The 14,808-nt window shown below is 38.7% G+C and overlaps 1 protein-coding gene across 1 annotated transcript in view; it reads left to right on the top strand.

The window, feature by feature from the left end:
* ASPM (assembly factor for spindle microtubules) overlaps nucleotides 1-14,808 on the top strand; it is a 30,531-nt gene continuing 15,723 nt past the window's right edge. Inside the window, 17 exon segments of the mRNA XM_086617711.1 lie at nucleotides 1-303; nucleotides 1,989-2,132; nucleotides 2,512-3,249; nucleotides 3,251-3,866; nucleotides 5,830-5,931; nucleotides 6,661-6,807; nucleotides 7,611-7,856; nucleotides 8,013-8,080; nucleotides 8,636-8,777; nucleotides 8,856-8,986; nucleotides 10,273-10,448; nucleotides 10,563-10,708; nucleotides 10,787-10,872; nucleotides 12,287-12,505; nucleotides 13,405-13,621; nucleotides 13,708-13,853; nucleotides 13,952-14,080. Of these exon segments, the coding sequence (XP_086473837.1) occupies nucleotides 1-303; nucleotides 1,989-2,132; nucleotides 2,512-3,249; nucleotides 3,251-3,866; nucleotides 5,830-5,931; nucleotides 6,661-6,807; nucleotides 7,611-7,856; nucleotides 8,013-8,080; nucleotides 8,636-8,777; nucleotides 8,856-8,986; nucleotides 10,273-10,448; nucleotides 10,563-10,708; nucleotides 10,787-10,872; nucleotides 12,287-12,505; nucleotides 13,405-13,621; nucleotides 13,708-13,853; nucleotides 13,952-14,080 (3,756 nt within the window).

Raw genomic sequence — 14,808 nt, 5'->3', positions numbered from 1 at the left:
ATGGCCGCGGGTTTCCTCCCCGGAGCAGCGGTGCGGGCGCCGAGCGCCGCCGCCAGTCCTAGGCGGCGGCGCTGGGCCGAGCGAGGGGGCGAGGAGGACGCCGAGGAAGCCCCCGCCGTGCTGGTCCTGAGCCACTTCTCCCGGCCGCCGTTCCTGAGCTTTGGCAGCCTGCGAGTCGGCGCCTCCCGCACGCGCCTCCTGGGCATCGACAACCCCAACGCGGAGGACGCCGACGTGGTCGTCGACCGCTTCCCGGCTTCTGCCCGGGGCTTCAGCCTTGAGCAGCGCCGCTTTTTCGTGCAGGTAGCGGGGCGCGCCGGGGCCGCGGGGCTGCGGCAGGAGCAGGAGCGGGTGGGTACGAGGGTGTGACACACGGGGGCACCCCGAGCCGTGCCCCGCGGGCAGCGGCTGGGGGTGAAGGGCGCCGGACGGCCCCCCGCCCGAGCCGCCCGCTCCTCGGCGGCGCAGGAAGCCCCTCCGCCGGCGTTAGGAGTGTTACCGGTTCGCAGCGTCATCCACTCCCAGGATCGCTCCCGCGGCCCCTGGCCGCGTAGCACCGCGTTTTCCGGCAGCCGGTACCCCGGCAGCTGCCGCCTCGCTGCGGGCGGTGTTCGTGGGAGCCGTGTCCGTGTCTCGCCCCGCGTTGGAGGGGAAGAGCCGGAGCTTTAGATGGCAGGGTTAGGCGTCCTGGGGCCGGGGGGCTGTCCCAGGCTACGAACGGCGTAAATCCTGGCTCAAATGGAGGGCTTTATTTTTGCAATAAGGTGCAAAACCAGAAATTAATTGTTCTCTGAGAACGTGGTTTTAAAGACGGAGACAGAAGAATAAGAGGTGTTTAAAAAGTGACCTCTCAAAATGTTGGAGAACATCTGTTTAGTTTGGAAAAAGTCTGAGGGAGCTTGTTGTGAAGAGGATGCTAATTCACTGTTCTGCATGTAATTAACAACACAATAGAGAGCAAAGCCGGCGTAATCTGGGAATAAATCTTTACGATTCCTAAGGAAATATAAACTATAGTCCATCCAATCAGTGGCGATTTTTAAAAGGAAAGTTTAGACAAACATGTGTCTGCGGTCATCCAGAGTCTTGGTGAGAGAGGAAGAAACTCTCTGGAGATCCATGCTTATCTGGAGATAAGCAAACACGTGCTTATAAAAAACAAGCTGGACTCTCACTGTGGAGTATTTGAATAGCATCTTCCCATAGTAATGAATGAATACTACCTGTTGTTGACCAGCTTTACTGGATAAGCACATATTGAGTTAGTTTGCGTGTTTTCATTAAACGTGTTTGCCTGAGGAGGTGGAAATCCTAATTCAAACGCTCAAGAAATTGATCGTTTTCACACACTTTTTGATTTTGTCTGAGGTATAAGCATTCTTTGTTCTGTCAGTATTGCTATCAGCAGAGCACCAAAACGACTGGTAGAGGTCACTGTGCATGAAGAATCTTTACATAGATCATACATAGCTCTATGATTTCCTTGTTCTTTTGCAGTGCCTTCATTTTTATTCCATGAACTTGTGTGTCAAACCTCACCTTGGCAGGTCATTTGACTAAAAAAATTGACCCTTGTATTTAGATTCAACTAAGGTCCTAAAACTTGACTTCTGATTATTAGTCCAACTATAATTCTCTCAAAATTACTTTGGAGAACTTATTTGGTTAATACATGCAAAAAATTATGTAATTGCTTCTACTTACCTTTGCTTAAATCTTGTCCTTTCTACTATGTTTATATGTGTTCTTGCTTGCTTTACATTGTAGTTTCATCAAGAGGCATATGCCCTTTTAGTATGACATTTTTGATAGAGATTGCTTAACTTTACATGTCAGAGGGGAAAAAATGACATTTGAACATTTAACAATTACTTATCATTTAATGTTGTCACTGTATACTGCTGCTCATTTGATTTGATTACTTGATCTTTGATGTTATACAAGTGTACCTAAGTGCTAGATATTAAACATTTCTTTTTCTCCAATAGTCAGGAGAAAGAATCTTTGTTTCTGTAACATGGACACCATTAGAAGAAGGAAAAGTCAGAGAACTGGTAACTTTTGTTATTAATGGTATTGTAAAGCATCAAGCTGTGCTCCTAGGTGTTGCTGAGCAGCCTCTGAAGAAAAAGGTAAATGTGTGTTTATTATGTGTCTTAATTCTATTACTTTGGCATAGCTGACACAGATATTGTTTGTATTAGTAGAAAATTCAGTGAAGACGAATTAAAAATTGATAAATGATGCTGTCTGTGGGAACGCTCATTGCCTTCAAGTCTTTTCAGCTGGGTTGGAAAGTAGATACTTGTGCATTACAGCTTAGAAAATGAAACTAAAACGTGACCAAAAAGTCTGTTTTCAAGCCTGGAAATAATTTATGGTGACTTTTGGACTGGGTGTTCTTTTTATCTTATTTTTAGACTTTGAATGGATACATTAGTAATGTTCACTTTTACACGCAAAAGTATTTAGAAAGTCGGCATACTAACTTTAATCGTGATTCTTTTTCAGAAGAGTCTTTGGGATACTATAAAAAAGAAAAACTCTTCAGAAACATCTGCTTCAATGAAAGTTAAAAAAAGTATTTCAAAAGTTAAAAATGTTAATAAAACATTTCAAGTTTCCCAGAAGGTGGATAGACTTCGAAGCCCACTTCAGCCATGTGAAAATCAGAACACCGTGCAAAATAGTGTATCCCCAGGGAATGACTTTGTTGGCTCGGAAAATAAATTGCCTATATCTCCTATTGCGCCAGTGCTAGAGGAACATCGTAATACTGTTTGCACACCACTTGCCATGAGAAGATCTACTACGTTCTCGGATATTGCCGGCAATGTAAATGAGGGGTTATTGCCTGAAATAGACAGCTGTAATGTCAAGAAATTTGCTAATGAGCACAATGAATTAAAATCTGAAAGCGCATACAGTTCTACTGGATTAGCACAACTGCCAATTTCAAACAATGAAGTCATTCTTAATTGTACACTCTCACCAGTTTGCACACCAGAACACTCGGCGTCTGTGCCTGTTCTAAGTACAAGGAGAATTTTAAGTCCAGATTCTTTTGTAAATGACAGTTATCAAGTGGATATAGATACAACAGAGCAGCCTGTTCCAATTCTGTCACCTGATCAATTTGTGAAAGACAGCTTGTCAGATAAGCAGTCAAAGACTCCTAAACTTGAGACAGCTTCAGTATTGTCTACTACAGAGACTTACGTTGTAAAGAAGTTCCCACCCTCAAAATGGAAAAAAAAATGGAGACGTTGAGACAAAAACACATGTTCGTATAGAACACAACTTAAACGAACTCTTTAAGATGCATAATGTAGAATCACAGGTACTTGATCATGACAAACCCAAAGAAAATCACTTTGGTATTCCTTCTACAGATGAACAGGCTCACAATTCTTCTCGGAGAGAGCAACTAAAAAAGCGTCCAGTTCTTTCTGCCACTGTTGTAAAAAGTAAGCCTGATGCTGGTGAAGAAAAAAGAACGGAAACCCTCCAGCCAAAATCTAAAAAATGCCTCAGTAAAGCAATAATGGAATGTGGTAGTGTGATGCCTGTACATACAAAAGCAGAAATATCTAAACACCTTCCAGTTATAGGTCCCATTTCAGCTGAAAGCAAGTGTCATGATGACAAAGTGAATTCATCTCCTACTGGATCAACTTCTTTGTGTCGTAAAAGGAAAAGTGAAATATATGTAGAAAATAGTAGAGTTTCAGCTCCAGTGTATGTGGAAGAAGTGGAAAGAAAAAGAACTCTTACATCTAGCGTGGACAATAAAACGCATACTGCTATGAGACCATCGGCCTTCAAACGCACAAACCGAGAGAGAGTAGGACAGAGAAAGAAAGCTGGTGAGCAGTATTTCATTCATTTACCACTTTCTGAAACATGCCTTTGATCCTGAAATTTGTATAGCAAACTGAACATGGTGAATATTTGACACTATTGCTGTTGTCACGTGTTATTTGCCAGTAAGTTGTTGCTTGAAGATCAGAAGTTGAAGAAGTTGACTTCTTGTCTGTCAATGTATTTTGGGTTTTCTAAATATTCCGTTCCCAAATACACTTTGGAATACAAGAAGAAGGAGGGTCTGTAACTGAAAGCAGCATTTAATTTGCAGAATCTTCGTGGAGTCCCTGCAATTTAACTAGCAGGAAGAATTCATTGTGGCATTCAGATCAAAGTAACATACGCCGCATTCTTCTGTTCAAATGATCTGTTTTGTAATCTAAATTTGATTTGAGGCTTTCAGTAACACACTTTGATTTCAGGCTTTTTGAGATAGTCTACATAAAAACATAACACACTAACAGTGTTAGTGTGCAGAAGGAAAAGCTGTGTTATCTACCAGGTTATTTCTATTCATCCACTAGGGTATGGATAGATGGGCTCGATAAAGAAGTATTCTGTGAGCCCAGAATGACTTTAGTGTCTCTTAATCCCAGTTGTAAAACACAAAAATGATGACAGCATTGAGTTATGTTCTTCTTGAGAAATATTACCTCTTGTTCTTTTAATTGCACAGGCGTTGTCTCTGGACTTCGAAAAGAAAACTCTTATTTCACTACTAAAAGTTACCTTTGACATGCCCATCGTTAATTTGATCCATTTGAGATCCAACTTTATTAAAAATGAATGTATTTAAAATTTATTAGAAACACATGGGAGATTGGAATGACTTCTTCACTTCTGAAGAATCATAGAATGGTTAGGGTTGGAAAGGACCTCAAAGATCATCTAGTTCCAACTCCCCTGCCATGGGCAGGGAAACCCTCCACTACACCAGGTTGCTCAAAGCCTCATCCAACCTGGCCTTGAACACTTCCAGGGATGGGGCATCCACAACTTCTCTAGGCAACCTGTTCCAGTGCCTCACCACCCTTACAGTGAAGAATTTCTTCCTTATATCTAATCTAAATCTCTCCTCTTTCAGTTTAAAGCCATTGCCCCTTGTCTTATCACTACATGCCCCTGTAAAAAGTCCCTCTCCAGCTTTCCTGTAGGCCCCCTTGAAGTACTGGAATGCTGCTATAAGATCACCCTGGAGCCTTTTCTTCTCCAGGCTGAAGTGAATGCTCTATGGAAAACACTGTCATCTAAGCAGGAGAGTGCAACCTGTAATTTATGATCTCTATCTTTTTTGTTTCGGAAGTACCATCTTGTTAGGGAGTATCAGGCAGCAACTATAGTGCATCTGCAACAGCATACTTTTTTTAATCCTTCATTTGATGTCAGTGTAACAAAATGATTGTGCTAAAAGTGTGTATTTTTGTATCTTGAGAAAGCCTAGATCTGCATTTTTTCCCTTGAGTTTTAAATCTTTCTGCTGCTATATGGTGGGTAATACTTACTACCTAGTGCCTTGATGCCTAAACTAACAGAAGCCAGGCTGCTCTGAAATGAATATCAATGTAGTATGCAATCTAACTGTGGTAAGAGATGAGTCAAGCCATAAAAATCGTGCCTCTTACCCCAGATATTTATATAATACACACTTTCACATGTTCTAATGAATGTTTTTACCAATTAACTTAGAGGTCTAACCACATGATAATGAATTGCAAACAGTGCATTTCCGTAGCATATGGAAGAACTGTGAAATACTGTAGCACTTATTTGTTCTTAACTATTTTTCCCATTTAGTTGTAGTCAAACTGGTTTGCTTAACTTTTTCCATCAACAGGAGACTATTGGTATTTTGTATAGGTTCACGGAGAATTACTCTAGTTCCGTGCTTTATGAGTGATGTGAACCTTAATACATTAACTTTCACTGATGTCTATGTTGTTGATATTTGTGTGTTAATGCTCGTAGGTTCTTCACTTCAGAAAGCATCTAAAACTACCAACAGAATTAGTAAACCCATCCCTGGATTGGCCCAGTCCCACCTGACGTTTGTGAAACCACTGAAAACAGGTGGGCAGACTTCCAGTATTTAGTAAAATGGTATACACTGAGCTGAATGTCACAATTGCTGTACGGCTAGTGATTGGTAAGACCCAACTGGTTAGAGTTGAGATGAAATAGAAGATTGTACCTACAACAAATCAAGATCTAGTAGAAGAACATATGTAACCTTTCATGTTCCATTTCGACTACTCAGAAGAAAATTGATTGCAACACATGGCCAGCTGAAGGTAAATGTTGCTTCAGTTTTGCCTGTAAGGGTAAAAGCTGTGTTACAGATACGTTCCCAGCTGACTGATGGTTATCAGTGGAATGCCTCTTCCATATCTGATAACATTTTAATACAACAGAATACCTAAGAAGAGTAAACCTCCTACCAAAAAGATACTGATTTTGCAAAGCTAGTAACACTAAGTTGATCTGATCAGAAAAAAGCATCTATAAAATGATTTTTCCTGGATGCAATTCAACTCGAGTCTTGCCCCAAGATGTGCATTGCAAATGACCTAGGTTCTAAAAATCTTGTCTTTGTTCTAGTGCTTTAATAACTTCATCTGTGTTTTGTGGCTGAAATCTATTTAATGGTGACTGATCTGCAAGTCATTGAAGATTATAATCTGCATTTTTCTGCTATAGTACTAAATGGAGTGTCAAACATTAATCCTTTCCACAATGAAATGTATATTGGTTATTAAACTTTTCAAGAACTGCAGACACCTACCTTTTTTTTTTTTTAAGTCATCCCTAGGCACCCAATGCCTTTTGCTGCTAAAAACATGTTTTATGATGAACGTTGGAAGGAGAAGCAGCAACGAGGTTTCACCTGGTGGTTAAATTTTGTACTTACCCCTGATGACTTCAGTGTAAAAACAAACACACCACAAGGTAGGAGTACAAGAATTTTCACTTTGTCTTTTAATGTTCTTAAACATATAATGTACTTTATTAATATTAACAAACGACAGTACTAGCTTAACACTAGTCCCAGCTTGTCACTTTAGTTTGTGTAATGTTAAGCTCTTACGTAAGTGTAAATTTTTGGATTTTGATTTTTATGTATCACCTTTTCAGCCTTTGACTTAATACTGTGATAATCATAAATCAAATATTTGGTAAAAGCAGCTTTTACAGTGGAGACAGTGCTGTCCATCCCAGCAGAATTTTCTAACCATCTAACCTTTTTCAGAGTCTTATTTTCCCCTTGTGGTAAGTGGATGGCACACTTGCTCATGCCAAGTGCAGCATACCACACACCTGAATGGGAAGTGTGTTCTGCAGCAAGAAACACACACTGGAACATATGGCTGTGGCAGTCCTCAGTGGATGTTGAGTGGGGAATCCCCACTTGCTGAAAAACATTATAGCTGTCACTTTACTATAATGACTGTAACATACTTTTTCCTCTATCTTTAGCTTCAATCTAAAAAACTGAAGGTAGTACAACTGATCTTAAGACCAAATTCTTATCACTGCTTGCTTATGAAATATGTATTGTTGTATTAAATGTTTGACTAATATACATGTACTTGAAAATTTAGTGCAACAGCTGATAAGCTTCCTGAGGTATCAAATCATTAGTCAGAAGGAAAATAACAAAATGTGAACTTAGAGAGAATAGAATTAATGAGATGGGCAAAGTTACCCTTATTTGAGATGTAAATGCATGCTTTTTGTCTGTGTTTAAACAGTAAATGCAGCTGCTCTTATCTTGGGAGAAGAGAACCATCACAAAACCAGTGTTCCTAAAGCACCGACTAAAGATGAAGCATCTCTAAAAGCTTATACTGCTCATCGTAAGCTGAATAAGTTACGGCGTGATGCTTGCCGTTTGTTTACATCTGAAACTATGGTTAAAGCTATTAAGAAGCTGGAAGTTGAGATTGAAACTAGACGTTTGCTAGTTCGTAGAGACAGGCACCTCTGGAAAGATGTAGGTAAGAACACTACGACTTTGCAACCTCTCTTTTCTTGCAAGTAGAAAGAGGACTATTCACACACTAAGCTGATATAATCTAAAATTGGTTGATAGAAATTTTTGCTATTATATGAAGTCTTTGCTGGATGTAATATTACAAGATGCTCTTTTGCAGGAGAGAGGCAGAAAGTCCTTAACTGGCTTTTATCTTACAACCCTTTATGGCTGCGTATAGGTCTGGAGGTAAGTGTGGATTTTATGGTCTATAAATTAAAGTTTAAAGGACACTAGCAATTTTTTTTTAGTAGAGGATGTTTCGGGTTTCTTTGTATTTTCTGTTTTACTAGTTCAGGTAGGTTCAATTCAGTTATAGTGTGTTTACATCTCTTAAATTATTACAACAGACTTGCTTTAAAAAAGTGCTTACCTTATTAGAAAGGAAAATATTTAATCAAGGAAGGTGGAAGTTACCTCCCTGACCAATAACACAAAAGCAGTTTCCTATCAGTTTCCCTCTTTACTAAACTGGAGAAAAATGCAGTTGTCTTAAGGAAGTTCTTTATTGATTCCTCAGATGCACATGATCATATGTGTTTTGAAATGAAACTGGATCTTCTGAAATTTCCTTTGGTTTTATCCTTCAGTGACTGATTTGAAAAACTGATTGATTTTTGGAGTCTAATTACCATTTACTACTTCAGAATTTCAGTAATGTATTTTACTCAAAAAACCCTCATAGTATTTAAGGTAATTTTTAATGGTTCTGTGTTTGTTTTTTTTTTCATCCTTTCATATTAGACTGTTTATGGAGAACTGATAACTTTGGAGAGTAATAGTGATGTTATGGGTTTGGCAATATTTATCCTTAATCGGTTGCTTTGGAACCCTGACATTGCAGCTGAATACAGACATCCCACTGTTCCCCACCTTTACCGAGAAGGTAACTGCTACTTCCAAAACCAGGTTATTTTTAGCACTTAATTTTTGAACTATCACTTAATGGGTTCTATCTTTTTAGGTCATGAAGAAGCTCTGTCAAAATTCACACTGAAAAAATTGCTTCTGTTAGTTTGCTTTCTGGATTGTGCCAAACGGTCAAGAATGATTGACCATGACCCTTGCCTCTTTTGTAAGGACGCAGAGTTCAAGGTAGGAGAGCTGTGATTTGATGTCTCCCTTAAATATTGTCTTAAGGCTTGATGTAGAAGGCTTTTTTTTAAATTATTATTTTTTTTAAATCTATATACTTTTTTTTAACAACTCTTGACTGTTGCTCACCAGCCTAGGCTGCAGCTCCAAGGATGTGGTTACATCTTCCACAGCCAGGAGGAAATGGCCGGCCTTTTGTAGGCAGGGTCTAAACCTTAATTAGGAAAGCAATCAATTCCATCCAGCTGGGCAATCTGGGCAATAGCCACAGTTGCAATAGCCATAATTCCCCCTTTTTGTTTTACCAGTTTTTTGTTTTTAAAGGAAGGTGAAGGCTTTATGGTGAGCAGAGACCCAGTCCATTCATTCTGACTCCAGCATGCTTCCCTCCCGTGAATATCACATTGGGGCTTGCAACTTTACCTTCTTTACCGAAGGACTCTCACTCCGCCCCTGGCTCTGGCTCCGGCGAGGGAGTTGCGGTCTTCAGGGTCTCTCAGATGTATCACGTTGGGGTCACCAGTTGTTGCTCACCAGCCTGGGCTGTAGCTCCAAGGATGTGGTTGCATCTCCCACAGCCAGGAGGAAATGGCCGGCCTTTTGTAGGCAGAGTCTAAACCTTAATTAGAAAATCAATCAATTCCATCCAGCTGGGCAATCTGGGCAATAGCCACAGTTGCAATAGCCATATTTGACTGTTCAATGTTTTGCATGAACATTCTCAACATATCATCTCACGGTCATGTAAAAGAATTCCCAAGAACATTCTGAGGTGTTGGTCCTGTAGGAAGGACACCGTTATCTTGTGTTATCTGGCTTCCTTCCCTAAAGCTAAGCTTCTGCATTGGTTTTAAATATCACTCTAGCATACTGCAGCTGACCTTAAACTGCAAGTCAGTTTGATGGTCTTTTCTCCTTGTTGTTTTCTGTTGTTTTGCTGTGATAAGAAATGCTATGCGACATCTGTCATACCAAGGCTTTGATTAACAAATATGTCATGTTCAAATAGAATTGCTTTTCTTGGGTTTGCACTACGTAGACAGACTGAGAAAAAAATATTACTGAATTTGATGGTGCTTTCAGTGACACGGTAGCTGGGTACAATAAAGCTGTGTGAACCAGCTAAAAGTACATTGAAAAAATAAATTACCATTTTAAGTATTAGGCAAGGAAATATGGAATGCAATTTGAGGGACAAGGGATGAAAATTGTATTTTGCTTGACCAATATTGCAGTTAAGATTATCTTCCTTTTTTCTTCTTTTATTTTTTTCTTTTTCCTTTTAGGCTAGCAAAGACCTTCTGCTTGCCTTTTCTCGGGACTTCCTGAGTGGTGAAGGGGACCTTTCCCGCCATCTTGGTTTCCTAGGACTACCTGTCAGTCATGTTCAAACTCCCCTTGATGAATTTGATTTTGCTGTAACAAATCTGGCTGTGGACTTACAGTGTGGCATTCGTCTTGTGTGCGTTGATACAGAATTATTTTGAACTATTTATTTTCTTTCGTACAATACTTAATATGAGCTCAGCTAAACTGAGAAATTAAAGGCATTAAACTGTGAAATTCCCTTTGTTAGGAGAACAATGGAACTTCTCACCAAAAACTGGAATCTTTCAAAACAACTAAGAGTTCCTGCAATAAGTCGTCTACAGAAGATGCATAATGTTGACATTGTTCTCAATGTCCTTAAAGAGCGAGGAATTCACTTGAAAGATGAAAGTGGTAAGGCCTGGAAATCAGGGTTGTTCTAAGTGCGTCAGAGGACTAGTGCACACTTTAATTCCTTGTTTTATTTGATAGGTTCTTCAATTGACTCCAGGGATATTGTGGATAGACACAGAGAACGAACATTAGCACTCTTGTGGAAAATTGTCTTTGCCTTCCAGGTACCTTTCAATTACTTATTTTGTTTCTTTGTTACTAGCTACAAATGAGTGATAATGAAAACACCAGTCTTTCAGGAATACTTACTGTCTGTGAAAGCCTCTACTGATCAAATTTTAAACTGTGAAATGATCCGCTTTGTATGTTCAAAGTGCCATCCGAACTTTACCTAAATCTGCTAACTGTTCCTTAACAATACAGTTTAGATAACATTTTATCTATGCGTTTTCTTATATACTTACTTACAGGTTTTGGGAAAACACTTTAGGGCTTATGCTATATGCCGAGAGAATTGATAATTAAATGTCGGTCTCAAAATGCTGGTAAGATCTTACTAACTGAAAAGGGCATTTTGAGGTTACACTGATAGGTGATTATAGCGTAAGCTCTGAGGCTATAGCTCTTCCACATTTTTCCAATGTGGAAACAGTTTTTCCAATTTTTCCAATGACTGAAACAGTTTGAAGAAACATTCTTGAAATAAGAATGAAGATTTCTTAGGTGTTACTGCAATGACATTTCAAAGCCACTGGAAAGATTTAGTAGAGGAAGCAAAAATAGCTTTCTTAAGGCTATTTTAAGAGTTAATCTGAGTCAAACAGCTTTTGAAAATCAAGTATCCAGCTGACTAATCCAGTTGGAAGGAACATGAAGTATGAAAGGTAAAATAAGATACAAGTTGAGGTGGTATTTCACCACTAAGTAGTCAGGAATATAAGTACAGTTAACTATATCTAAAGCAAGAATTTCAAAGACTGTAGCCACAGAACTATCAGAGAGCCAGAAGAACATAATAAAAATCAAATTAACTATTTTCTTTCTTAACTACTGTTACAGTATTGAGTAGTTACCTTCCTCCAGTTAATTTCTCTGATGCATGTGTCATAGTTGCATTGCTTTTGATTAAAGAAATAATTTCGGTGAGCTGCGGCTTTATCCAAGCCCTGTGGATATGCTACTTGTTCTCCAAATCTTCTCGCACCATCACATCGCCAGCTCAAGTCCTCTTGGAATCCCTTAAATAAGAAGGAGTGGTAGGTACATGAACTCAGTAGAAATGCAGGCAAGACTCTGGAACTGTTGTTTCCTCTGAAAGGACAGTGAAATCACACAGGCTGTTTCAGGAAATTCCCTTATTTCCCCCAGCTATTAATTAGCGACGTAACTGTTTTACACAGAACAGTGGGGGTGTGGGTGTAGGTTCTGTTATCTGAAGCAGCTAGTAGCAGACACTGCCATCTATACTGGCAAGTCCAGATTATCCACTACTGATTCAGTGTGGCAGGTACTGCTAAGTAGCGAGAGTAATTTCTCTTTAAAATGCTGTATGTAAAGCCTCTGCATCCAGCTGCCTTATTGCATGACATGTCAGACTGTTGGTGACACAAATAAAATGTGTTTTTTCCTTCCTAATAGGTGGATGTTTTCCTAAATGTGGAACAGTTAAAAGAAGAAATCGAGTTTTTAAACAATGCACACAAAAGAAAAACACAATTGAGCGCTCTCAAGACTTTTCCAAGTTGTTGTAGAGTACAAGAAGATAATAGTAGTAACTCCTCACCTCAATGTTACAGTGAAAATGTGAAGCTACTGATGGCATGGATTAATGCTGTTTGTGGATTTTACAATATCAAGGTAAATAGTTTTGTGTACATTTCAGAAATACATCTTTTGCTGTTGTAAGAATCCTTATTCTTTGTAGAGCAGAATTCTTCAAGCTATCAAATATATAGTAACAGACAATGGTAATTAGTTTTAAATATCCTTCTGGACTTTGTTTAAACTGATTTGAAATAACTCTCTTTATGTGGGTTTAGCTGCAGCTCTCTTTTTAAACAGATGTGTGCAAAAGGATGTCTCCTTCCAGTTAGTCTTATGCATAAAAATGCCTTTTTAAAATACAACATTTTTGCTAGAATATGGGGTTGTTTGAGGTTTTTTTTAATGAGCATTCATTTTAAAAGTATTTGTGCATAAAACGTTCACCATTTATAGGAAATGTGAGAATTAAACTAATGTTTGGCATAAGGGTGATTCTTCTCCTCAGAGATGCTTGTTTAGAAGTGACATGTTGCTGGTTCCTTCCAAGAAGAGAAGGCCAGTTTAGAGACTTGTCTCTGGTCAGAATACAGTCACACCTGCTATTTTTTCTGAGGGGCAAGGTAGAGCACTTGAGAGTGATGCAAGTTTAGAGCTTATTTCTCCACTGAATACCTAATGTAAAGGTATCTATAGGAGTTTCTTAGGGATCCTTCTGTAGAAAGATTGCTTTCTTTTTGGTTTCTTAAATGTTTCCCTTGGAAATTCACTATGTAGTGATTCACACATCTTTGTTTCTGATTTCTCGCAGCTGTATGTCGCTACACAGTGAATGTACAAAGGAAGCACTAGTTTCATAAATTTTCTTGTTCAAAAAAAATTTGCACTTGGTCACTTTCAAAGGTAGAAGATAACAAATTCTATATCAAGTTTATGTCAATTAATGGGTAACAAAAATTCAAGGAACTTGTATCTTACCGTATTTTATTTAACAGGTGGAAAATTTCACAGTGTGTTTCTCAGATGGTAGAGTATTGTGTCATTTGATTCATCATTATCATCCATGTTACGTGCCTTTGGAAGCTGTATGCCAGCGTACAACTCAAACAGTGGAATGCTCAAGAACTCATACAGTGGGACTAAACTCTTCCTCCTCATCCTCTTCAGAGTCTGATACTTCTCTAAATGTTATGGAAGGAATATTTGACCAAGGTGAGTTATTTGATGTGTGGAAATTCGTGATAAATCTTTTTATTTTAAGTACAATTTGATTTGACAAATGTTTTCTCTTTGCAAAGCTGTAGCTGCTTCAGTCCTATACAAGGAACTCTTGGACAATGAAAGGAAAAACTTCCAGCTGATCAATGCTGCAGTTTCTGACCTAGGTGGAATACCAGCAATGATTCATCACTCAGACATGTCAAATACAATTCCTGATGAGAAGGTAAGATGTAGACTTGATGTAAACATGTTCTGCTCTCCTGAGAACATGTCCTGCTCTTCTGTATAGCCCTTAACTTGCTGTGTTCTGTGTTTATATAGGTTGTTATTACCTACGTATCATTTCTGTGTTCGCGGCTTCTAGATCTTCGGCAAGAAACTCGAGCTGCTCGATTAATTCAGTCTGCTTGGAGGAATTACAGGCTGAAAAGGGAACTGAAACTTTCTCAGGTACTCTTTCCCTGTGCAATATTCATAGTTTCTACTTTGAGAAATACTCAATAAAGAATATAAATTCACTGTTTGGAGTATACAGGTTTATTAGAATAATATTAGCATGTAAATTGAGTACAATTTTTATTATCAAAATAGACAACATTCTTGGTGTAATCTAATAAAAACCACTTTCGTTTAAGACTATTCTGAAATAATTACTTTTGTTTAAAGCCTACTGCTCTTTCTTTTGTGTTCTGATTAAAGCATGTCACCACTTAAGCCCTTTTCCCAGTATTTCAAATATAGAATAGTTGCATGGCTCCCTTAAAACAAAAAGGGAGTAGTTAATCTTTAATTCCTTTTAATGTCTACAAAATGAAAAGAGTAATTAAACTTCTGCATGGATTTAATATTTTTGTTCAGGAGCTAAACTCCACCAGTGTTTTGAGTCAAGTCACATGAGTTTTGATACTTTGTTTCTTTTCTGATAGTAAAACCAGATATCGTGATGATTTTCAAACTATGACACCATTAAGCTTGATAAAATGCCACCACTATGTCTAACTGAGATACATACTATTTAGTGCTGGAACAGTGTTCAAGTGAAATATTCTGAAAATCTCTGGTATAGAAAGGGGCGGAGTTTATATTTATGTAGGTTTTTTCATCAACAAGCCTAATTTTTATGAGATTGCTTTAGATAGTTATTTTAATACACCCAAAATTTGAGTGAAAATTCCAAT

Source organism: Tauraco erythrolophus, chromosome 10 (genome assembly GCF_009769465.1).
Source record: "Tauraco erythrolophus isolate bTauEry1 chromosome 10, bTauEry1.pri, whole genome shotgun sequence".
NCBI lineage: Eukaryota > Metazoa > Chordata > Aves > Musophagiformes > Musophagidae > Tauraco > Tauraco erythrolophus.
The sequence above is the reverse complement of the archived record's forward strand: the minus strand, read 5'-3'. Positions and strand labels throughout refer to the sequence as shown.